The sequence below is a fragment of the Thermobia domestica genome, chromosome 11, assembly GCF_964235325.1.
Source record: "Thermobia domestica chromosome 11, izTheDome1.hap1.1, whole genome shotgun sequence".
Classification (NCBI taxonomy): domain Eukaryota; kingdom Metazoa; phylum Arthropoda; class Insecta; order Zygentoma; family Lepismatidae; genus Thermobia; species Thermobia domestica.
Genome location: NC_137464.1, coordinates 258,530,410 through 258,556,904, shown reverse-complemented (window position 1 = coordinate 258,556,904; position 26,495 = coordinate 258,530,410). Strand labels below are relative to the sequence as shown.

Sequence of the window (26,495 nt, the reverse complement as noted above, 5' to 3'; positions counted from 1 at the left end):
CATTCGCGACCTTGAACTTAACCAACTTTCTGTGAGCTTTTATTATTACTTATGTTCATACGCACGAGACGAAACAGATCTTCCCATAGAAATATCTACCTTTTTGAGACATCACTTTCACAAGTCGTTTTCAAGACGAAACAACGCTAATTCTTGCCTCGTACGCATCCTTGCTTGTACTCTGTAACCAGAGACGGGTTTAGAAGGTAAAAACTGGTTGAACCAGTCAGAACCCAAACTATAGGCCTATATCATGAGTTTACTATAAACTTTAAAAAATATATATAAATAATTGCTTAAATTATTTTTGTAACACAAAAAACTCATGAAGCCTAGACCCCCGACCCAGGCTAGAGCCGCCACTGTTTGTAACCAGTCAGGGGTAAAAATTGATCTGAAAAGGTACGGTAGGGGCACGCATGACGTCACCCCGTTCTCCGTGCCTATCTTTGCCCATTGTAACTTTTAGAAAGTGGGGGGACGCCATAGATTTTTGGAAGTGGGGGAACGGTATCCCCGCGTTCTCCCTCACTTTTACCCCAGTAACCAGTAATATAGAATGGTGACCTAACGGGATCAAACCTGGGCTGTAGCAGCTAGGAAAATATCTGCTAATGCTACCGCGACAGCTAGATATACGGTGTTTTTGGATAAATTAGTTTCGTACATATTTTGATTTCAATCAGAACTTTTCTAAATTTTGGCACCCAGATTGTTGCTCTGCACCTATTACTATATGCGAATTGCTATTTATTCTCTTATGTTGTGATGCAAAATCATTCTATAATTACACGGAAAATTGAAGATTATATATATAACGTGAGTATGCTTTATCATGATACAAGAGAATTCTGCTCTTTTTATCTGTGGACACAAAACGCTGACCTTGGCTCCCTGTTACATCATCTGTTGTTAAGAGATTAAATACACAATGAAACGGTCATTCTTATTCGCACGATCTACTTCATTTGAGCAACTCGGAACTTTTTGTAGCGGCGTTACCTTACGTCAAAGAGTGCAAGTGACATAAATAAATTTGTAAGTTTATATTAATTCTATAGGCTACATTTGTTTATTAATATATGCGACATATTTTGAGTAATTAGTGATTATTTGTAAATATGTAGGTGCTTTTTTTAATTATTTTAAAGTTACATGAGTTTTGATTTGCTTTTAAGTGACCATCGTGTATTTTATTATTATTATTATTATTATTATTATTATTATTATTATTATTATTATTATTATTATTATTATTATTATTAATCCTTTGAATTTTAGGTGTTATACTAAAATTGAAATTCAAGTCTAGACGATAGAACTTACTATTTTCTTTTTATTTTTCTTTCTTTTCTTTTCTTTTTTTTCTTTTCTTTTTTTTCTTTTTTTTAAGTTTAAAACTATTTGTCTACTTGAAATTGTGGTTCTTTATATACTATTAAAACCATACATATACCTCTCAAAAGATATCATATTAATGAACAGAAAAACAGATAGCTAGATAGACAGACAGATAGAATATAGATAGATAGATGATAGGTAGGTATATGATTTATGTTGTTTTGTAAAAAGTGAAAGTATACAAATTGAGTGTTGGACTTTTTTAAAAATGTGATTCGGTAGTTGTAAAACGAGGTGGTAAAACTCTGTTTTAAAACTGATATAGACTGTTTCATTGACTTTTTCCTAGCCATTTTAGTTGCCTACTTGTTTACTTTCAAAAACTTACGAATAGCTTTTCACTGTAACAAAACTAGTTTCTAGGTACTCAATGCCTCTTAATTGTTCAGAAAGTGGCGCTAAGTTACATTTTGATCAATGTCGAATCCAGTGTTTCTTCCACACATGTTTTTGGGGGGCACTGCCCCCCCGGAGCACTGACTAGGTGAGAGTGCCCCTCGGAGGAAAGCAAAATAATACATCTATAATATAATAATAAATAGAATAGTACCAGCAGTGCCCCCCTCGGAATACTAAGTGTGCCCTCCCGGAACACTTTTTCTGAAAGAACGATTGGTCGGATCTAGGCCGGGGCCGGGGAGCCTAGCCCCCAGTTCTTTTTTTTTTTTTTTTTGCGCAAGAAAAAGTAATTTAAGCTGTTATTTATATATTTTTTAAAGTTTATAGTAAACTCATGATATATCTATCATAGTTTGGGTTCTGACTGCCCCCTCAGTTTTTACCTTTAAGATCCGCCACTGTTTCTGGTACCTTATTTTTAACATCAATATGAAGTCTCTTTGCCTGGCTAATGATGTAATATTTTAATTAGTTTTAAATGCGGTGATAAGTGGTTGTTTCTCTGAGCAATCCACCCGAGACTTCGCTCCGCTGTGCACTATAGATTAAAATGATACTTAATTAAAAATGAATCGTTCATGTATTTATTATTATTATTATTATTATTATTATTATTATTATTATTATTATTATTATTATTATTATTATTATTATTATTATTATTATTATTATTATTATTTGTCAACCAGCCAACATGCGGTTTCGCCAGGACAGTTATTTAAAGAGGTCAAGAGGAACAATTGCCCCTTCTGAGTTTCAGACAGATTATATTATAATCGATAGTATCAGTTGAACCTCGATAATTCGAATTCCTTGGTAACTCGACTTTTTTCACATTCCGTTGAACTCTCCATAACACTGAATGCTAAAATGACCTCTGTAAGTCGAATGTTTAAAAATTACGGTTTCATAATCATACTTTGGAAACCTCGGTAACTCGAACTTTCGTATCTGCGAACCTCTACAAGTCGACGTTTACCTTTATAAGTCGAATTTTTCTCGATGTGACGTCGATAACTCGAAGCTACAACTCTATGCTTTTACGTAATTATCATCGTTGTTAGTTCTGTCATAGTTGCTAAGGCGTACTGTCAGTGGTCGAAGTGAGACGGTATGCGGTGGTATGCCATACCGTCTCTGGTTTTTCAGTGATAAAAGCATACTCGCCTCTAATTTTTCAATGATCAAGACAAACCGTCAGGGAACAGTAGATGCTAAATAACTTTAATAAAACCATTTTTATACAGAGTAATTGACGAATAGCTTTGCACGTAAAAATATTTTATTTCTAATGTAGAAATAACTTCTAAGTTGAGAACTTTTCCCTTTTGTTTTTACCTAAAGTGAGACGTCTTCAAAGAAATTCATCTAGTTTATATTTTGATGTGCCATATTGAATTGTTTCTTTCTTATGTATGTGTGTGTGTCTTCGTTTTAATTCATATAAATGACGTGTTTTGAGCATGGGCGGATTTAGGACTTGTCTGCTTTGGGGTGGATCTGGAGGTTTTGGAATATCCCTCAATCGAGTGGGGATCCGAGAGTTTTCCCGCAAGAAATTGTTAATATAAAAACTCGGTTTTTGAATAATTTCGTGTATAATTCACTATAATACAACATAAGGGGATATTTTTATTATTTTTTTTTTTCAGAAAGCTGTTGGCGAGGGATCAAAATCTATCCACGAACCCCCTTCCCGTAACTAAAGAGAAGTTCTCCAGTGGTTTTTAGTCATTATGTAGATAGAAGTCCAATCTTTTAGGCAACATACCCTCACTGTATTTCAACTTTTAGATAGCTTGTATGTCGAGTCAAAATCGGAATAAAACATAAGGCCCCTGTTGTTTTTTTTTCCCACTTCGAACACTGTGTACTGTAATAGTCTTTTACTCATGAAAGCCTCTCCCTCGAAAACAATATCCGCCTTATGCAAAGTCGTTTTGACGTATGATTAGCGTCATACTAAAGATCTAACTACTGCAGGAGACATATGTTAGTTGAACGCTTTAGTATGGCACTAATCACGCGTCAGAACGACTCTGCATAAGGCCCTATATGTCTAGTATTTTATTTTTACCAGTCATTTTATTTAATTTAAGGAACTTTAACAACTTCGAGTTATTGATTGAATGAATAAAACTTGGCACTATAGAGGTTGAGGTTGTATAGTCAATTCCATGAGGAACGCAGAACCACTTTATCTCGAATTTTTTTTTTTTGATAGCTCGAACCTTGATTACACGAAAAAATCGAAAACTCGAATTTTTATATATTCCCTTGAGCTTCGATTTATCGAGGTCCTACTGTTACTAATAAGAAAAACGAGAAATGCGAAAACTATTTTTGTCGATGGAGAGTTTTGCCACCCACCTACCCCGACCCGAAACAATATTAATGCCCAAATCTAAACAATTATTGCCCTTGCCCTACTGACAATAATAGCAAAGCATGTTCATGCCCGGTATAATCGCAATCTATTTTAAAATAATTACATTGAAACAATGCATTTTAGTTGCAATTAAACCATCACAAATATATTACTGTAGAAGATGGGCATGGTGGCTCAGTAGTAGAGCGCTTGCCTCTGGTGCCTGGGCTCCTGGTTCGATTCCCGGTCAAGTGAGTTTGGGGTTGGACAATATTATGTGCGTAGGTTTCCTCGGGGTATTCCCACTTACTCATTCCCAAAGGTGTCCGAACTCATGAGGTCGGCGCTCACGAGTTCGGAACTCACACTCACTCGGCCTCAACCTCACGAAGTGAGCGTGAGGTTGAGTGAGCATGAGGTCAGACTGGTTATGTGAGCGTGAGGTTAGAATGATGTTGTGAGCGTGAGGTCAGACTGGTTATGTGAGCGTGGGGTTCAGTGAGCGTGAGGTGAAACTGGTGATGTGAGCGTGAGGTTGAGTGAGCGTGAGTTCAGACTAATGATGTGAGCGTAAGGTTGAGTGAGGTTAGGTCAAAGTGGTGACCTCTACGTTTCCATTATCATTCATTTGTTTTAACCATCATCTCCCTTAGCCTAAAGACTATAATCGTGGGACGTTTACAGCCGTGTGCTATTTTGAAATAACAAAATTTGAACAATATAATCTTGTTTACTTGGATTTATTTATTTATTTATTTTAAAGTTAACGTCCCAGGGTTATGTACCGAAGCTAGAGGAGATAGTGATGAGTACGGCTCAGATGTCTATGAAGTCATATTTTTTTTATCATGCCATCTTTTTACATGTCTAATTAAATAGAAATACATGACAGAAATATTTCATAGGAATTGTTACTACAAGCTAATAATTTGATTTGTAATAGAGGCCCAAAATAGCTCACTCCCTCACAAAATAAGTATCATGAAGACATTGGTAGTAGAAGAGTTAACTGTAGCGATACCGCGAGCGTACAGCGAGCGGGAAAAATATAGCATGGGTCTGAAGCCTATAATATAATAAATTGATTGTTATATTTTAGTATTAAAGAGAGGGATTTTTGGAGCCTGGGCTCCATTGGCTTCGCCCTTAATCTGCTCCTGGATCAACGAATTTAAAAAGTTCGTTACTGAATTCTCTATGTCTACATATCTGTCTCTTATTTGCTAATTTTTTTTTTTTTTCAATTTTGAGCCCCCCATTCGATAGAGCATCAAAAACTATCTGAGAAAGTGGTGGGATTTTTCGCGTCACTCTTACTGTTCCGGAGATATTGGCCAAAAAATGGCCGATATCCAGAGATTTAAGGAGCCATATCTCAGGAATCGTAAGTCATAGAGAGATCATATTAGTGTTGATCAATACCTAAGAGGAGGGTAAATACGTATTTTGGTACCAAATAGTAACCGGTGGCCACTATCCAACTGACCACTGGTTTGGCCAGTGGCCACCAATTGACATCGCTACCAAAATATTTACCATCCTCTTAGCAACAAATATCATTTCTGCATGACTTACCGCTCCCATGATATTGGCCAATAAATAGTCCCGATTTCGGGAGATTTGAGTCATATCTTGGGAACCGTAAGTCTGTCATAGAGAGATCGTTTTGATGTTGATCAATACCTAAGAGGATTGTAAATTTTGGTACCAAACAATAACCGTTGGCCACTGGCCAAATGGCCATCGTTCCCCAGATATTCGCCAAAAAAAAAAAAAAAGTTCGAATTGTGCGAGATTTAAGGAGCAATATCTCGGGAACTGTAAGTCATAGAGAGATAATATTTTGCGAGAAACAGAAGGTGTGGATAAAAACATTCACTTTTACATGCAACAACAATCATAGTTACCCTTTGCGCTCTATCTCTCCATTCTTTTTAAATTCGTTCTGGCAATGCTCTTGGAGCATTCTCAACTGTTTTTTGTTACAGACTCTAGCATCAGTGAGTTCCAAAAATGCTTAAAGTCAGTAGTGTGAATTTGCGTTATTTTAGCAGTGGCATCATTTCAGCATTTGCTTCGAGGAGGGGAGAGATCTCCGACTTGAAAATGAAATCTTTAAGTTTTACGTCCCACGGTTATGCCGGTTAGGCTAAAGGAGACGGTGATGATGAGAGATGAGTGAAATGAAGAAGGTGGGAGAAAACGGGAGAACCCCGAGAAAACCCATGAGCACGGTGTTTGTCCACCACAAAGTTCACACGGCGCGAGCTGGGATCGAGCCAGGGACTTCAGGAACCGGAGGTGAACGCTCTGCCACTGAGCCACCGCGTCCCCTCACGGGATGATTGATAACATCCTTGTATACCTGAAGAGTATTTCTACAATCAAGAATGGGCCTGTATTTTCCCAATGGTCACTTTAGAAAATGTCTTTACAGAAACATCAATAACTATATTTATATGTAATTTATGAGAATATTATATCGAACTTCATTAAATACTTACTAATTACTGGAAACAAGCGGAACTACAATAATATTCTACATTATCATATCAAATCTGCGCAAAATATTTGCAAAATTACGTATTTCTTTAGTCTTTTGAATCCACATGAGATGAATCATTTTCTGGTACATAAGTGTTTATAAGTGAGTTATAGCACTTGTTTCTAGTGATGAGCAAATGCAAGACCAAGACCAAGACCCGGATGTATGTTTCTAAATGTAACATAGTTTACCTTCGTGTAAATATGATGATAGTGTCAACATAGACGATGACTTTTATTTTTTCAATGAGTGCTCACGCTTCACTACTTATAAGATAAATCACAATGTTTCGTAATCTTTTTATATTTTTTAACAGATCCAATACTCCGCTTGTTTCCAAACTGGGAAGGCTACCCATGACACGCATAAAAGAACATCAAGACGGCACAGATTACTAAAATACCGTAAATTGCAAAATTATTTTTACACTCTAAAAGCGTCAGCTTTTTTCAACCTAATCTTTGTATTGAACAAACTTCCAATTACACATTGAGATTTTGTTTTACTGATTCCAATATGTACTCTATGGGGCAGGGGTAAAAGTGGATCTGAAAATATAGGGGTACGCAGTGGCGTATTTACGATTTTGTTTCGGGGAGGGCTTTGCTAACTTTCGGGAGGGCTTTGCTTGAAAATGTGAAAATTCTGCAAGATATTTCATATACTTTACTATAGTAAGTAAGATTTCAGGGGGGGAGCTTAAGCCCGGTACCCCCCTAAATACGCCACTGGGGGTACGGTAGGTAGTGGCATGACGTTACGCCGTCTCCCTGCCTATCTCTGCACATTTTAATTTTTTAGGAACTGGGGGGACGGAGTACATAATTGTTGGAGGTGGAAGGACTCCGTTCCCCGCATTCCCCCTCACATTTACCTCTGCTATGGCGTAGAAACAAGGACATTACGCAAAAGCGATTAAAAATGGAGGTTTTCGAAACGTGAGCTTGGAGAAAAAAGGAAAGAATTAACTGAGTTGAACGGAAAACGAATGGGGTGTTAGAAATAGTAGCAGTACGGGAGAGAAAAAAAAAAGAATGTTAGATATAATTAAGAGGAGGAAGGAAAACTGGTTGGAACTAGAGATGTGGGTCGGGTAAATACCCAGTGGGTAGGTAAATAAAAAAGGGTATTTACCCGGGTATTTACCCCTTTTGTATTTACCTACCCAAAAAGTGGGTATTTTACGAAAGTTCAATTATTATGAAGTTTTAAGAATTGTTAACCGTACCGGTGAAGTTTTTCTGTATTTTGGGGTCTCTCGAGCGTGATGTCTCATTAATTCACCATAAATATGCAAAATAATAACCAATTGGCCCCGTTCAGGTGCGGTGCGGGTTTGAAGTCAATTTTAACCATGGCGCACCAGCAGTACAATTTTGGACATTATAGGTTATTCTAGGTTAAAGCGATATCTAAAACCTATTTTTTAAAAATATTTTTTCTCGAAGAACTTCATAGGTAAAGAGATCACAATATTGAATCGATTGTTTTGAAAGGGGGAGATGGTGGGGGTGAGTTGTTACATTTTTCAGACCAAGCCCTTGTGTACACCTATACGTACATCAAAGTTTGATCAACGTCGATCAAGCCAATCTTGAGAAATAATTCACACCACATTTCCGATTTTACGTCATCGCTCACGAAAAAATCAGAATCAGAGTTGAAACTCGGGGGATTAATGTCTCCTCGGGGTACCTACATTACCACCCACTTGCCGTCTCAAGATTTATCTGGGGCTATTTTACTATACTTATGCGTCTATGCCCTTTCTTCACCAAGGTGTGAACGGCTTTTAAACTTGGATTAGTTTTACACCAAGACTTAAAAAAAAAAAAATAATAAGCCTTAGGTTGTCCAAACATAGAAATCGTACATAAACCCTCTTTGTTGAATCTTTGGGAGACAACCCCAGTTTTAAATGTAAATTCTGCAATACGTCATCAATTTTCAAGAACCCTTTCAAGTTATTGTGTGTTTTCATTTGAAAGTGCTTCAATCCAACAATTTTAAAATTCTCAGAAATGTTTCACAGAAAACAACTGACACCCGACACATAAATAAAAGATAAACGAAAGCTGGATTATATATGTAAAGCATTACATATCAGAGGCTATAACTAGTTGAATAAAGACAACCAAAATTTTCAAAATCTTTCCGAGTAGAACATTATGGACTTCAAGTTAATCATGAAAAAAGCGTGCCCTATGTCTACTAGTTTCGAACTTTAGAGTAGAGTAGGACATTTTAGAGTAGTTTTATCATGAAAGGAGAAAATGAGTTCGATATATTTGATGTAGTCGCATTTATTATATGAAAATATGCTGAAATAAAAAACATTACATCAATTTCCATCAAATGTACAGGTTTTCCTGAACTTTTATGGCTTCTTAGATTCAACGTTACTGTTTAGGATTTTTGATAGAATCTTAATATAGACGTTTCTTAAAACAAATAACGACGTTGGAACGTTAACGAAGTCTTACGGGAAGTATATTACAGAAAGTGTTGAACGAAAACCTTGTCAACGCGATCTCGTTACTGGGTGTCCCCTGTCACTTGTTGGTCACCCTTTGTGGATTGAATTTTTTTTAAAGAAACTTCGTCCTTCGTATGTTCTCCCATCAAGGTATCACGTGCTTACGAGTTACTTGGATGCTCAATACAGTGAAATGCAAGGGGAAGTTAAAATGAAGTTAGAGGAATTTTCCAAATCTACATTTACAGTGTGACGGGTGGAGTAACTTGAGAAATGAATCTATTATTTATTTCGTCATTTCAAAGTGTGAACCTTTTTTTGTTTATTTAATGGTGTCAAAAGATGCACATTATTTGTCTGAAGAGATAATGAATGTTCAATAAACAATATAACCCTGAAAAATGTTTAGTAATCATAGGAGACAACGCGTGAGATCAGCTTTTATATTAGTAAAACAGAAGTATTCTAATATAGTATCTTTGGGTTGTCTTGCTCATCTCCATTTGCTTTGTTCTGACATCCTCTGATGTCCATCGGATGATATCCTCGGATGTCCATCGGTAAAGACATTACTGGGAAGTGTAACTTATGTTGTTAATACAAACATAGCCTATACATCACTTGCAAGCACTATTTACACAAATCTCAAAGGAAAGAAAAGTTACAATTTCGTTAAAGTTGCTTGGGGAAACAAGATGGGGAAGCCATTTACACTGCCTCCAAAGTTTCTTGTCAATAAAACTAGGCTTCAGACGCTCGCTGTGAGTGAGGATTTGTCATTACCTTTAGAAATCAAGAAGACCTCTTGATAATATATTCTAGGTCTGTATTGAAAAACTTGCAGCCATTTTGAAACCTATAGTGGATTTGATTAATTGCTTCGAGTAAAATAAGCCTCATATAGACATTGTATATTCAAAATTCCAGAGAATTCATCAAACTCGGACAGAACAGTTACCATCGTCAATGCTTTCAAAAACAGAAGAGCAATCAATAATGGAAAAATTTAAAGAATGAAGTAAATTCGGCTTGGGTTCAATTCATCTGGCTGCATATCTCCTCAATTCCATTTTTTAGGGCTGCAAATTGACAGCTGGAAGCTTTTAAATAAGAAATTACCTGAAGTTCACGGATGCAACACTCAGAACCATGGTCTAGAAGGAAGAAGTCACCAGCTTTTGGCATGGAACAGAACAAAATACCAGAGATATTGGAAAAGGATACAGAAGAAATGAGTGACATAGAAGGAAGTAAAGAAACGATTGATACTGATGTTGATACTGAAGAAATGTGTGATGATTCCGACTCTGAACTTACGCTTGATACTGAGTAGAACAGTATAACTTGTAATAGTTTTATTTATAATGCTCCAAATATGATAGGGGTTAATTGCTGCTCTATATTGAATAATTTAAGGTATAAATATTACCTTCACTTAGTTACTATACAACTTAATGTTTTTTTGTCACATTAGTATTTTAAATATGCTATTCCAGTAAATAATTTCACAAAGTATTATTATTAGTGTTAAACTCCATTTAGTGAACACTTCTAAAAATCAGGAATGAGTTACTTAAGTGTTTTGCGAAGTGTTATTTCTTATTTTATGGATCATTTTCTTTCAACGGCATATTTAGTAAATAATTTGATCGAACAATTTATTAAATTCAGTTATTATTCTGCAACTTTTGATTATTCTGCAACTTTTGTAATTATATAATTATTTCTACAGAATGGCAAATTAGTAAATGTGTAATCTGTTTAGTTTCTGAATATTTTCTAGGTTATTACCTACTTAAGTCGCGTTTCTGTACTTATAACTATATCCACAACTTAGATATTACAGTATAATTTCTCAATCAGATTTAATGTTAATTCAGTAAACCAGGAGTAAAATGTAAGAAACTTATTGGTCCATTTTTTTTTCATAATTGACAATTCAGTACATCTCATTGCCTAATTGATAAAATACCAAAAATAACGTTATTTTGCGTGAAAAAAAGTAATTAGCTGTATTTGGAATATCAGTTCAGTTTTTTTTTTTTAATTATTAAAGAAGTTGTTTTTCATCAGTACTATTCACATTTTTAAGATAATGTAAACTTTAGATCCTTATAATAGGAAAGTAATTATTAATGATTCATTTTCTGCAATTAATGAATTTGATAAACTTAAAGAAAAGGTGGTTGTTCATTTTAGTTATAGAGATCCCACTATTACTTAAATAGTTTAGTTAGTGTGCTCATCGGCGATTTGGAAAACTGGAGAAGGTATTGGAAATAAAAGATGTGCCAGATCTAGAGAAATGAAGAAAGCAATTTCATCAAACGCGAACCTAAGGAAGAACTTAAATTTCGTGTCATTTATACCAGGAGCTGCTGGCAGACAAAATACCTAATGATAGTGTATGATTAGTTTGGTGACAACTGACTTCACTTTCTTTGGTAACCGTCATGTTCTATCATAAATTTTATATTTTCGTGTTGGTTTGGTCCATTATCGAATTCTATACCCTGCAACTGATTGGACGCCTCAGGGGGACACTAAGGTAAGAATTTACGGGGTAGAATGGACAATTATTTTCTGTCAAGGTTAATAGAAGGAAATTTAGTGTGAGTAGAAAGGAAAATAATGGGGAGTAGCTAGGAAATCAGTACTATGTTACTTAATAAATATCAAATTCGTTCTTTAATTGATAGAAAAAATGATTAATTAAGTGGTTATTTAGTGCTCCTGTTGCAGGTGGTACAAATGACCATTATATTTTTCATTGACAACGATAAAATTCATTTATTGGCAATTGAAATATAAAATACCCACTAAAATACCCATTTTGGGTAAATACCCGGGTATTTACCCAGGGTATTTACCCGCTGAAATAAATACCCAGGTATTTTACATCCCTAGTTGGGACATTGGCTGAGGAGGAATTGTACAGGGTTTTCATAAAGTCTGGACGGATTTAACTTGCTTATAATTTTCATAAAAATACTCATAATGAAATCAAATAAAGTGCAAACGGTAGCGGAAGGATTAAATTTTTACCTGTGATCTGAACCAGCTCAGTTCATTCACCGCCATACCTCCAACTGGGCGCCATTTACGTCCACTTCTGTGGGTTGTTGATGATGCTTTCCCTTACCCTGCTCACTGTTGCAGGCGATGTTGGCGGCCTCCCACTTCGAGGACGGTCCAGGACGCTTCCTGTCTCCAAGAACTTAGCATGCCACTTTCGGATTGCACTCAGTCGGTGCCGGCTTTTTGAACTCTTTGGTGAACTTTCGACACACCAGAATTGGTGATTTTAGCTCTGCGTACCACAGAACACATTGCGCTTTCTCTTTCACCGACGCCATCTTTGATACGGTAAAAAAAATAGTCTTCTCAGAGGAGTTTTTCATTTATTTATTTCTTTAAAAGACACACACACCAATATAGCTTACAACTTACTTTTAACAGTCAACATTGAAACAACAATGAAATCAACAATGGATGGAATTTGGTAAGAAACTGACCCTTGCCCTCCCTCTCCCTCTCTCAACGTGTTCAGAGTTGCCGCTTCTCTAACAGTGTTGCCAACTAAAAATTTAATCCTTCCGCTACCGTTTGCACTTTATTTGATTTCATTATGAGAATTTTTATGAAAATTATAAGCAAATTAAATCCGTCCAGACTTTATGAAAACCCTGTATTATTGGGATGTGCTAGAGGGAATGGTGGAAGGAAAGAAAGGAAGAGGCGAAGAAGACTGTAGTTGACAGAAAATTGCTACGTTAAGACGAAGAGAGACCACCGTACACTGAAGCTTCTCAGATGCAGCAAGTGACCTGCAAATAATTGCAGAATAGCTATGATGATGATGATGATGATGATATGTTTAGAAATATTGGCCAAAAAAGGAAAGAAAAATTAAAATAATATTGATTATAACCAAACCAGATTTAAAGAAATCTGCAATATTCCAAGAATCCTGCTGCTTTAATGGAAATAGTTCCTGCGCTTCGTTCTTATGCACTTATGAAAGATGTTTGTCAGTCCTGAAGTGTTTCTTTTTTTCATTTTTATTGCCTCTTTATTCTTTGGTTTTTGCATAAATTGCATAACCCATAGGGATACTCCCCACTTCCCGTAGCAATTTCGTAGTACGCATGACATTTACTTTTTGCGCTCGCCAGTTACGTTTTTTTTTTTTTTTTTTTTTAATTATTATTTTGCAGTGGTGTTTCGTCAGTAAACTGCCTGAGGCAAATCAACTCAAGGATGATAAACACATCTTCTTGTGCTATATTTATCAGATGATGAGCCGACACCAGCTCGATGGTCGAAGGTTTAGACCCCGGCTATTTGTAGTGATCGCAAAGCGCATTTATTGCTCATGCGTATGCTTGAAATACGCTGACCATGTATTTAAATCTGAGCGGCTAAACATGAACGCGAAAGCAATAAAATCGCTAAGAAAACGTCGACTCGAGCGTATTTGGTGCAGGTCTGAACAATAGACCGCCTGCTGTTTAAAAGATTTCAAAAGGAAGGACAGAAAGGAAAGACGTGTTGCCAGGCAAGGGGATTGTAGCAAGAAACAGCTGCTTGGAAGACGCTTTGTGCAGAGATTGGAACTCTGCTATTATAATGTATGAGTGTGTATAACAAAAGAAAATTCACAAAAATAGAAGGAAATTCCGAAAAATTAGCTAATCACAGAAAAATCTATGTAAAACGGTGATTTCTCGTGATACACTTGATTGACAGTTAGCTGGTGCCATGGTAATCTATAAGCAAAATATTTGGCTTTAGGCAAAAGATGAAACAACGAAATAACTTGAATTTGAGCCCCTATCTCCGAAGCTCGAACTCCACACCCAAACAGATAACCACAAGTGTAATCACAAAGAGAAATTTTCAGTTGTGTTTGAAAACGTGTCCTGTGTACATCTCCAATCATGATTAGTGTGTTTAACACAGAGGCGTTTATAATCGAAATAATAATAAAAAAAAAAGGCCATGCCTATATAATTTAAGAGATCCGAACTACATGAACCGCGATTTAAAAATAAAAATGTGGAGAGAAGTGGCTGCGATATTTGTTCCAGACTAGGAGGGAATGGAACAGAATTCTCAGAATGAAGAAGGAAGAATATTCTTATTTTATGATTTCATTTAATACGTTAAGTAGAGCTACATCGAGCTAAATTGTATGTTCACTATGAATAATAATAATAATAATAATAATAATAATAATAATAATAATAATAATAATAATAATAATAATAATAATAATTACTTTGTTACAGTTGTGCCAACTTCCAATATACCTAATATATACCAAACCTTAAGGCGCAACAGCCCGAAAGGGTCAGGGCCGGCTATGCGGCATTTTATGGGGTGGATATGTTAGATGATGGAACAATTGCCCTTAGATGGTCTAAGCCATAGATGTGTTCACAAGAGAAAGGCGGAAAATGCCACCTCTAATAGTTTGGTACTTAGGTATATCGAAAATGTTTTAAACAGCAAAGACCATAATTTTAAATTGGGATTCAATACATCTTATTCTCTTTCCAGTCTTTGAAATGACCGAAAAACTACGTTGCCAAATTATTTCGAAATTTAGTTTTGTAAAACAAACACATAATGTTTCAGTTTCCAGACATTTCTTTCCATGCAGCTTAGAAATATTCCTGGGAAAGATATGTAATTTTATTTTATTTATTTATTTTAACTGCAACTGCTCGTGTTTTATCAATTTTGTTCTGAAACTGAAAATAAGGTGCTAAAATTGGTAGAGACTAGGAATTTCAGAATTAGCCTAAATCATGAGAAGAAAAAAATTAAAAGATTAAACCAGAGAATTGGTTAAAAATATCATGATGTAAATTTTATACTTGGTGGCTTGGAATTTAGCGGTCCTTTCAGCACCGAAGCTATACAAGATGTGAACCTACAGTTTAAGGTGGAATCTAAACAACCTTTATGCGCTGAAACTTTTCAATGATCTCCCACAGGATTCGAATCCGGAACCCCATTCTCCAAAGGCACGTGCATAGCTAGTAAAGTATAAAGTAGTGTAAATGTTGGAATTTATTGATTGGGGTCTAATATTTGTTTTCGATACAGAGGATATCTTAGAAAAAAATGCCTCTTGCTCCGTCTCTTTCGACTATATCAGCGAGGCTACATCAGACGTGAACTACAGCTCAACGTGGGACCCTAACCTAGGGTAACCATCCGTTCACTACCATTCCCGGTGTCCCGAAAAATTTTCCCGGGACGCCAAAATGTCCCGTATTTACGTACACTGGGTACAAGAAACTTTCCAATCTAAAATTTCCTAATTTATATTATTATTTTCTAAGCTATGTAATTATATTGGAATATGTCTAATTACTGAGCAACGTCATTACGACGTTTGCGATATTGGATGTGGTGGTTGCACTGTTTTCCCTCCTAGGCCTCCCTCTCAAGACTCCCACTGCGCAGATGACAGTGCAACGGGCTGAAAGTCTTATGAAAAACAAACTGTTTTTACTCTCTGTTTTGGGGGTGGAAGACTGAGGCGCTGTCATCAGATCAGTACAGTTTTTCCGTGATTTAACTAAGATATAATATACTGTCATTTACGAAAGGGGAACAAAGTATAGAACAATAAAACTGAAAGTAAAAAGAAAACTAGTTCTAAGTGAAATAATGTTTAAAAGTAAGAAAAAGAAAATAAAGCTAGTTGGAAGTTGAAAGTAGTTCGTTATAAATTCTGCCAGTGACAGATTTTGTTGTTGACATATTGATGAGTGTTTCATATATTTTCAGTCTTCTTGTTCACCTCAATCATAGGTTGGTGGGCAACATGGATATTTTAAAACTTTTTTGTCGCTTGGAAGAGAGGATGTTTTCAAAATTTGTTTTTTTGTTAGTTGCTGATAGTTACTTGTTATTTAATTAATTCCACAACCTTTTCAATAGGTTTTAAAACGAAAAAGTGTAAATTTGCCTTTTTTGTGAGAGATACAGAGAGAGAGAGAGAGAGAAAGAAAGAAGAGAAAGAAATAGAGAAGGGAGAGCCAAAATCGTCTCTATACCATTCCTAACATACATACACATCCTTTTTATACAGATACACAGATTAATATGGATGTAGGAATAAATTGAAAAAGCAAGAATCTAACACCAACTGAATTGTTTTCCAAGTTTGATTAAGATAAAGTAAGCCGTTTTGGTCGTTTACTTTGTCTGCACTTAGTTTCCTCTGCGTCTTTTTTTCTTTACGTAAGAAGAAACTGCAGCTAACACCAATACTTCTTCGATAACCTTCATATCTTGTCACAAGAAACCAACTGAAGCAGTTCATTCTCATTCTACACTTCTGGCGCGGGAAGTGAAAAGAAAAGACCTGGAAACCCTGACTGGCTCATAGTATGATTTACAACTCTGGTGAAACTAAAATTACCGTATAGCCACCTAGGCCGCGTTCGCTCTGGGGGGTAACGCTCGCTCGACTAGCCTCCCACTTAAGTTTACTCCAGATAACACACCTGTAGAACAGTGTCTGATTTCCCGGCAAGTAATCCTCATTGTTTAAAACCGCAGGAATGCATCATAAGCCAGCACTAATGACATATTTCTTTGTGTGTAACAAGCTTTGATTAGAATGACACCTGTGTGGCTTAAAAACGGGTAATAATTAGAGAAAACGCGAACAACCGATTCAGAAAACGACATACTATAGCTAATATGCTACAGGGGCAGCTCGGTTCACAGGGATTGCGATAAAATACTGGGAACACATTCACTCCAGTGGCATTTTCACTGAAGAAACGAAATTCAACTGAAAGATGTAACGATTTTTCCTCTTTTTACGTTCTATAAATACATTCAAGTAGTATCGATACTTGTGCAAGACTCTTGGTCTTGGTCTTAGTCTTGTAGGTATGGTCTTGGCCTTGGTCTTGGTCTTGGTCTTGGTCTTGCACCCCTTGGTCTTGGTCTTGCATCGGGATTCCTGGTCTTGGTCTTGGTCTTGCATGCAAGACTCTTGCAAAAACTGCAAGACCAAGACACTTGCCTTCATCACTACTTGTTACCATTACAACTACATTTTCTAATGTACTTTACTGAAGCCCGCACACACTTGCAATTGTTTGTGTCTCATATATGTTTACATGTACAAGATATTAGCTCTGGTCAACTTTTAGGCATAGATTCCTGAGTGGTCCATTTGGGCACCGATTTTCCATTCGTTGTTTGCCAACCAAAATATTCGAGTTGAAGGAAGTCAATATTCGATTCGCTATCGTGCCGCCAAATGCATGTTTGAAGATGTGCTCGCTTCATGTGGAGTATTAGAGCATCCTTCATTGGTGGAAGTTTATCTGGGTTTTTGTGACTCACCATATCAGCACAGACAGCATTGATCGAGGAGTTTTGTGAGTCGGTGTAGAGATTCATCACAAATTCTTCTACACGTGCTATCGTCTCATCATCCACATTACCAGATCCTAAGTTACTTAGCAAGAATGACTTTTTCAAATTTTCATTCCATGCTTTATTTTTTCCATTTCCTACGACCTGACTGGTGGTATCACTTACAGTAAGTACATGGAATGCTGGCAAGAAATGGCATATTTCACGTTGAGCTCATTCACAATTGTGTGAATTGGAATAAATTGTAATTTTATTACTGTTCTTGTATAATTTCGTATTTCTTCTGCCTTAATTGTTTTAAAAATGTATAACAAGAATAAGAGAACAGGAGAATAGGAGAACAAGAATATTTCTTTGTAGTCTTATAACTGCAGCTGGAAGCTTGGTGTGCATGAAGTATTATTCTCGTATCAGCCTACTCATGATTAGATTTCAGAAATGGTAGGTCTTCTGCCTGTGAAGACATCCTGTAAATCGACCTGATGTGATAACTAATTGTTCGTCTTTCAATATTTGCCTACAGAACTTAATCAGCTCGAAAGAAAGAAATGTTGTGAAGTCAGATTTGTTTTCAAGCAAATCAATAAAACATTTCCACTGCTGAGGAAACGGACAATCCCGACCTTCAATACTTCTCCGAATCACTCAGTAAGTACTTATTGTTCGCCTAAATCTTGTCTCTCCTTCAAAAGAAAATGGACTGTAATGGTCGAATAAATCAACAATTCATGACCACGCTCTGTTTAGAAAGTTCAGCACACACCTTAAAAATATCCGCCAAATCACCACCAGTCAGTTCGCAGAAATTGGAAAATATAAAGCATGGTATGTATATTTAAAAAAAAATCATACTTGATAAGTAACTTAGGGTCTGATAATGTGGATGATGAGTCGATAGCACGTGCAGAAGAATTTGTAGTGAATCTCTACACCGAGTCACAAAAACCTTCGATCAATGCTGTCTGTGCTGATTTGGTTGGTCATAAAAAACCAGACTATCTTCCATAAGTGAAAGATGCTCTAATACCCCACATGAAGCGAGCACATCTTCAAACATACATATGGCGGCACGTCAGCGAATCGAATATTGACTTCCTTCAACTCGGACATTTTGGTTGGCAAACTACGCGTGGAAAATCGGTGCCCAACTGGACCACTCAGGAATCTATTCCTAAAGTTGCCCAGGGCTAATGTGTTGTACATGTAAATATATGTGGGTTACAAATAATTGCAAGTGTGTGCGGGCTTCAGTACAATACATTAGAAACTGTAGCTGTAATGGTAACAAGTGTTACAACTCACTTATAAATACTTATGTACCAGAAAATGACTAATCTCAAGAGGATTCAAAAGACTAAAGAAATATGTAATTTTGCAAATATTTTGCGCAGATTTGGTATGATAATGTAGAATATTATTGTAGTTCCGCTTGTTTCCAGTAATTAGTAAGTGTTTAATGAAGTTCGATATAATATTGTCATAAATTACATACAAATATAGTTATTGAGGTTTCTGTAAAGACATTTTGTAAAGTGGCCATTGAGAAAATACAGGCCCATTCTTGATTGTAGAAATACTCTTCAGGTGTACAACGATGTTATCAATCATCCCGTATGTCACCTGTAAATGGTGTTTGCCCTCACTTAGAACATCTTTACATATGTTCTTACATTATTTATATTTTATGTTTTTCATTATGGTGAGATAAACATTTTTGTTAAAGAAATAAGGAATTATTTTCAACGACCAGTGAAAATATCGCACACAAATAGAGTTGAAAAATTGGAATCATCTTGAATATCAAATGTAAATAGATTTTAACACTATAAAAGACATCTCTACTTATCTCAAAATTTTGTGATCCTTAACTCAGGGTCGTATTAAGTAAACGGAGATCTAAAAATGATCATGACAGCACAGGAGAGCTCAAGGGAGAAGAGTTAGAACTGTTCTTTAAATATTGGAGGAAAAATCAGTTTTCATCTCGGAAACAAAACGTTTATTGACTGACGTGAGCTAAAATTCAATGATGCCATTCAGAGCACCAGCATTCGAATCAAAGCGCATTTGCCTTCAAACTTACCTCGCTTTACGGCTACTTCTGGAAGTAAACCTAACAATATTGATACCGTTGGAAAGATAATTTAATGCTCTAGAAATTTAATTAGGGATGTTCTTTGCGTATTTCAACTCATTGGGTAGATAAAGAGCAAAAAAGAAAATACTAAGGACAAAATATGGTAAGAAACCGTTTGGTTTATCCAAAGCATGAATAAACGAAATTGTAAAACACATTTTACAGGTAAAACCTGAAAAGAAATTCATTAATATCTTGATTAGTTTCTAAGATGACCTATGACCTTTCATTAGAAATACTCATTTTTAACTTCAGTAGAGGGGGAGACGGGTATACGGGGGAGATTCCGCTCGTATCAAGTAACCGGCGGTCTAGAAATGATCAGAATAGTGAACTTGATGATTTAGGACACCGGTTGCTTTTACTCTCTCGGGTTGATCCAACTCCTTATTTTGGAGACTTTTCCAGATTCTACCTCCCGACTAGACCAACCTGGGTGCACAAATGCTTCTTTTCGGAGTTATAGGCTGCCGAAAATATGAAAAAAATGAACTTTAAGAGCCAATAGCTCCAAAACTATGGGACCTACTGTAGGCGGGCCAAGACTTCACTTAGGAACTAATATGTGTGCTATTCAAAAATACATGTTTCAGAATCCTGCAGTACTCATGCAATAATTTTTATAGAGGGAGGCTACAGGCATATAATTTGAAGTACTCATCAGCTACCTCTATAAAAATTGTTGCGGTGTTGTTTTAAAACACTCTATATACAAGTGTTTGTATGTGTGTCTGTAAAAAAAAAAGGTGCAACCCAAGGATGTTATAAATAGAGGATGTGCCCATATGTATCTTCATCCTATTAAATCGATGAAGCCAAAAAACAACCGAGCATCGGCACGTCTGATTGGCTACTCTCGTTTCTGCCATCGTCTGATTGGCTACTTTCGTTTCCGCCATGATTGTTGGCTCAAAACATTGCGATCCTATTGGGCGGAGTGGTCAGGGTAGGGATGGTGAAACTGTGACGTATGGCTTCAAGTTTTTGTTGTAAGGGCAGATCCTCTATTTTATAAGATCCTTGGTAGTTCCCAAGTAAAGAGGCAAAGAAGAAGAAGTAGAAACATGTATGAAAAAGTTAGCTTTAGAAATGTATGATAAATTCTTCCTTCATATTATATCGTCGTATCAGAACCAGAGGAACGTAACTCCATTTTTATAGGTTTACAGGTGAGAGAAAAAAAGTTATTTTTTTTTTCAAACAAATGCTGTTTTAATAAGATGGTAAACACATTATTGCATAGCAGACAATTCATGACAAAGTCAGGTTTAATACCACTCAAATGACACCAAGTGGGGTTTTCAGAATTATATTCATAATCCAAGCAAACAATTATCCTCTTCTTGGAGTTACGTTCCTCTGGTTCCCATATGATGATATGATATTACATATGTTAGTACAAATAACTTGTTTACACATTTAACATTTCCCCTTAGCCAATTATGTGGATACTTAACTATTATAGTTTAAACCTAACTGGTTAATATATCAATCATGTGTATATTTCGAGAGAGTTTAAGTTAATATATCTGCTACCATATCATCAGTTTGTTTATATTCAATATGTATTATATACCCTACAAAATATGTATTATACCCTTATTATACTCTACAGCATCTCTTACAAAATGGTGAGGTACATCAGTATGTTCCGTTCATCTATTAGAACAGGGGCATATGTAAATCAGTATGTTTCGTTTGTCTATGCTGTTGTCCATTTTCCACAGGTCTTTGAGCACTCTGATTATCATTATTAAAAGCAATTTGGGACGTCAATTCCCATATCACAACTAAAAAAATATTGATGAACTTTGATTCTTTTGTTGCATTTCCTGTACTGAGAAAAATCTGTTATCCAAACATCGGTGTATTGTACAAATATACGGAATCCTTATGTTTACTACAGAAGTCAGTACGGATCATTATGTTATTCACATGCTACATACGTACACTCATGTCCAAAATTATTGTCGCATGACTATAAATATGTTGTTGTAGGAATATAATTTGATAACGAATTCTCCCGGTATTTCTTATAATGTTAGTATGTGTATAATCGGCAAAGACATGCATGTGGAAAACTTCATGTCAAAAGAGCAGTAAATAAGAACAATAAAACGAAAATAAAACTTTCTTGTCCATTTAGCAACATTGTGTTTTACTCATTCTAATTTTCGTATTTATAATTCTTTTCCTATGAAATTTACCACAAATATACATTTCCCGATTATACACATAGTATCAGTACTAAAAGTATCCTGCAAAATCATTATCAAATTATATTCTTACAAGAAGACAGTTACAGATATGCGACAATCATTTTGGACATGAGTGTACTTTCCCCGCCTAGATGTTACATCATGCCGTTGCAGGATGTCTGACATCTAACAGTTTTCCGTATATCACATGCATATACTTATGTTACCTTCGTCAGCTATATGTTATATACGTCCATTTGTATGTGAGATCCTGACCGCCTACATTGTTTCATACGGAAAGTACGTATAGATGGAACACTTCTACAGAAAGTATTATAAAACATGCGTTTTCAGTTATACGTCTGCTGTACGTTAAGTCCAAAAACTACAGGAATTACGCATGTAACCTATCTTTTTAAGTACGCCACCTACATTTTTTTCTCAGTGTACTAGAACAGGATTTTTTTCCTTGTCTTCCAATTTTTACAGTAGACTTTTCTAACATTACAACAAAACCTTGTATGATTTTCAACCGGTTACATTACCTGCCCAGTCAGCATCTTGGAACATTTTTACGTCATGTACACTTATGTGATAGTGAAGACAGTCTATCGTTCCTACAAAATATCTTAACATTCTTTTTTTTTCTGCTATCCAGTGTGTTTTGTTATAGCAATTATTGAACTGACTTAGCTTACCATAAGCATATACAATATCTAGCTTTGTACACACCGAAAGATACATTAAACATCCTGTTAGTTTCTGATATAGATATTTACTTTTACATGTACTAGTTTTCTGCAGTTTTAAATTCCTATCGCTATCTAAACAATTACGAGATTTTGTTTAGCAATAATAATAGGGTTCTCAGGCATTCAAAGAGAAACGTAGAATATATCTTCTGAATTATAATTTTTGATAGGTTTATGATAAGTCAGATTGTAGTTACCAAAGAATGATAAATATTAATTTTTATTCTAAGTAAAAGTTCGGTATATTTTTAACAACTGCTTAAATGGCGGCCCAATTTATAGAAATTACACAGACACAAAATAAATAAATAAAAGTTCTGTGCACTTGACGCCAGGGTATGTATTCGATGTAATTTGTTACACAGAATCCAAATTTCGAAACCCCAATACGATCGACTGTGTCAATTTTTTTATGGGCGAAAAACTTCAGCGATTTTGCAGAGGGAGAATACACGTGAGATAGCACACACGTTTTTCGCTCATAAAACAAAAGTAACACGATCAATCGTCCTGAGATTTCGATATTTGGATTCTGCGTAACAAAATACATCGAACATACCCTGGGGTCAAGTGCACAGAACTTGTATTATTATTATTATTACCTGTATTATTATTATTATTATTATTATTATTATTATTATTATTATTATTATTATTATTATTATTATTATTATTATTATTATTATTGCATAGCTTTATTACGTGTAACCTACCTATCCAAAACCACTAAAGTTTTTCGCCCATAAAAATTTGACACAGTCGATCGTATTGGGGTTTCCAAATTTAGATTCTGCGTAACAAAATAAATCGAATTCATACATGAGCGCTCGAAGGGGAAGGCAAGGTGAAGCCCGAGCTTTCCCCCCCCCCTTTGGCTCACGAAAATGTATTAAATTTCTTAAGATTTTCTAAATATGAATAAAAAATATTTAACGTAATATAGCAATCAGAGATTTGAGCCTCCCACTGGAAAATTTTCTTCGGGCGCCCATGAATCCATACCACTTTTATTTTTTTTATTTCCTTGTGTGTGTGTGTTTGTGTCTGGCTGTGTTATTACACCTTGATATTATCAATACACATACACTTTAAACAGCAAATAGTAAGTGAAAGTGAAGGAATTACACTGTAGTGTCATCAATGATAAAAAACCATTATCTAGATTAAATTACACTGTCTCTTAGCATATTAAATCATAAAATTATACGTTAAGGATACATTTTACTGTATGTAGAATATCCATTATGTTGTTGTTTGTTTAGCAAGTAACTATGAATATATATTTATTTTATTTTATTTTATTTTATTTTATTTTATTTACAGCAAGACCATTCAAGCACCGCAGGAGCTAGATGTCTGGATTCCCTTATGAACAACGTCCTCTCCCGAAGCACCTTCAAGAAGACTCCTTGAAGGCGCTGGTGAAGGAGAAAGAGGGTACACACGTGGAAGTGGAGAAGGTATCTGTCAAACAAGGGATCGGACAAGGAGAAAACTATGGAAGCAGTTTCTACACCGTAGACATTCAATTAAGGAAAAATGGCAAATTAAGTTCACTGTCTTTGGTAGGGAAGTCATACATGGCCAGTGAATTTCATGAATTTGTAATGAACGCGTACGTAATATTCCAGAAGGAAATTGAACTTTATAAAGATGTTGTGCCATTATTTGTTAACTTAGAGAAAAAGAAAGGTGTTCAAAGGCTGATTGAAGTTTTCCCCAAAGCCTATAGTGCCCTGTGGGATGAAAGAAATAGCGTTATCATACTCGAAAATCTAAAAACGTTAGGATACAAAATGGCTGACAGGAAGAACGGTTTGGACTTAGAGCATGCTAAAGTAGCGATATCTGCATTGGCTAATTTCCATGCGCTGTCTTTTGTTTTGAAAAAGGACTCGCCCACAGAATATCAAAAGGTTCTTCAAGCAGGTAGGGAAGCACAGTATACAAACGATCGAAGGCAGTTCTTTGACGGAATGCTACACAATACAGCGAAAGAAATTTTCGATATTATTCAAGATAATTCTTCTACAGCTCCATATCTGGACAAAGTGGTCAATCTTTTCCAAAATTCTTTTGATAAGTTGCAGTATTTCTGTTGTCCTTCGACTGATGAGCCTTTCACAGTACTAACACACGGTGATTACTGGGTCAATAATATGCTTTTCCGATATGAAAAGAAAAGTGGCCAGGAAGTTCCTGTATCTCTGAAGATAGTAGATTTTCAAATGACTCGCTGTGCGTCAGTTGCAACGGATATTAACTTCTTTTTGTACACAAGCACCACCAAAGATTTACGTGATAAGCATTTGGACGATCTATTACATGCTTATTGTCAACGTTTCACTGATTGTTTGAGATCGCTAGGATCACATCAAAACTTGTTTACGTTTCCTTCATTAAAACAAGAAGTTAGAAATAAATCCCACTTTGGATTTTTGGTTTCTAGCTTTATGTTGAGGCCAATTTTAGCTGATGCTAGTGCTGGAGAAGTTCCTGATTTGGAAAAATTGACTGTGGAAAATTTTGGAACAAGTTTGCCTCCTGTTGGGAAGCTATATAAACAAAGACTTACTGATATGGTTCTAGAATTTGCACAAAGAGGGTATTTTTAGTTTGTCATAAGAAAGAGGAGCAAAAAACATATTGTAAATATTGAATGTTTCTGTTTTAATATTAGTGAAACTTTACCTTCTGTCATACAACTAATCAAAAATTAAAAACTAAATTAATTACATTTGTGCCAAAAGTGCTTTTAGACTCATGTACCAACTTAAATGTCAACTGTTATTGTGATAAGCCTACTTTTAAAACATACAGTAAGCCATTCAAGGAAACGACCAGTTCACTTGATATAAAGTTTATGACGTGCAGGTGATATGGAATTCTTTAACGGTATTGAACGCCCGCGCATTTTCGTGTGAAAGACTATTTTTCTGTTCTTTTTGATGGGTGATTCACAATGGTTTTGAGTTTAGTTGATTTTGAGTTTAACGTCCCTTTCAGAAGCGAGGCTGCATGAGACAGGACCTACTGACTAACGTGGAATCCAAACCATGGGTTAATTGTTTTATTTTGTTGACTTTTTTCTACTTCAATGTCCTTTATTTTATTTAAAAAAATGTTATGCATAATTTTGATGCTTAGTAATCAAACTTCATTTAAGTAAAATTATATATATATATATAGTAATGAAAATTCATTTTAAAAGAATGCTTTCAGAAATCAATAAAATAATAATACAATTACAATTCACTTAAAAAGAAAAAGAAATAAAAAATAATGGGTTAACTTTAGTGGTCCTCCTCCGCTTTTACTTAAACAAATTGGAAGATTTACGGGAGAAAGGAGGTAAGAAATGGTGATTTGGAGTTATTTATTTATTTATTTATTTATTTGACAATCACCAGATACAGCTCAGAGGCCATTTTATACTGGATATCTAATAACAAAGGAAAGGATTTGGGAAGATATCAGCCAGGGCTCCTTTAGTAGGTACCATCCCGGAATTTGCCTGGTAGGACTGAGGAAAACCCTGGAAAACCCCAGTCAGGATGGTCGGCAGCGGGAATCGAACCCACAACCTCCCGAATGCGAAGCCAACGCTCTACCACTTGAGCTACTTCGCTCGGTTATGTGATCTTTGAGTGTGTAAGATTGGGAATAAAGTTATGTTTAATACGACGAATTATATATAGAAGTTGGTGCTATTTGCAAGACGCGGAAGCCTTCGATGATTCAGGAGCATGGTTTAAAACTTTTTTTGTAGGTTTAAAACTGGAGAGATACCTTAAAGTTTAGCCA

General features: G+C 35.7%; 1 protein-coding gene across 1 annotated transcript; it reads left to right on the top strand.

Annotated features, from left to right (window-relative positions):
* Positions 1-914: 914 nt before the first annotated feature.
* LOC145664975 (uncharacterized) lies at positions 915-25,428 on the top strand. The gene is made up of 2 exons (XM_081732143.1): positions 915-1,038; positions 24,015-25,428. The coding sequence occupies exon 2, from the start codon at positions 24,044-24,046 to the stop codon at positions 25,304-25,306; it is 1,263 nt and encodes a 420-aa protein (XP_081588269.1). The 5' UTR covers positions 915-1,038; positions 24,015-24,043; the 3' UTR covers positions 25,307-25,428.
* Positions 25,429-26,495: the final 1,067 nt, after the last annotated feature.

Coding starts and splice junctions, on each gene's coding strand:
- LOC145664975 (XM_081732143.1), top strand. CDS start 24,044: ATGTCTGGATTCCCTTATGAACAACGTCCTCTCCCGAAGCACCTTCAA.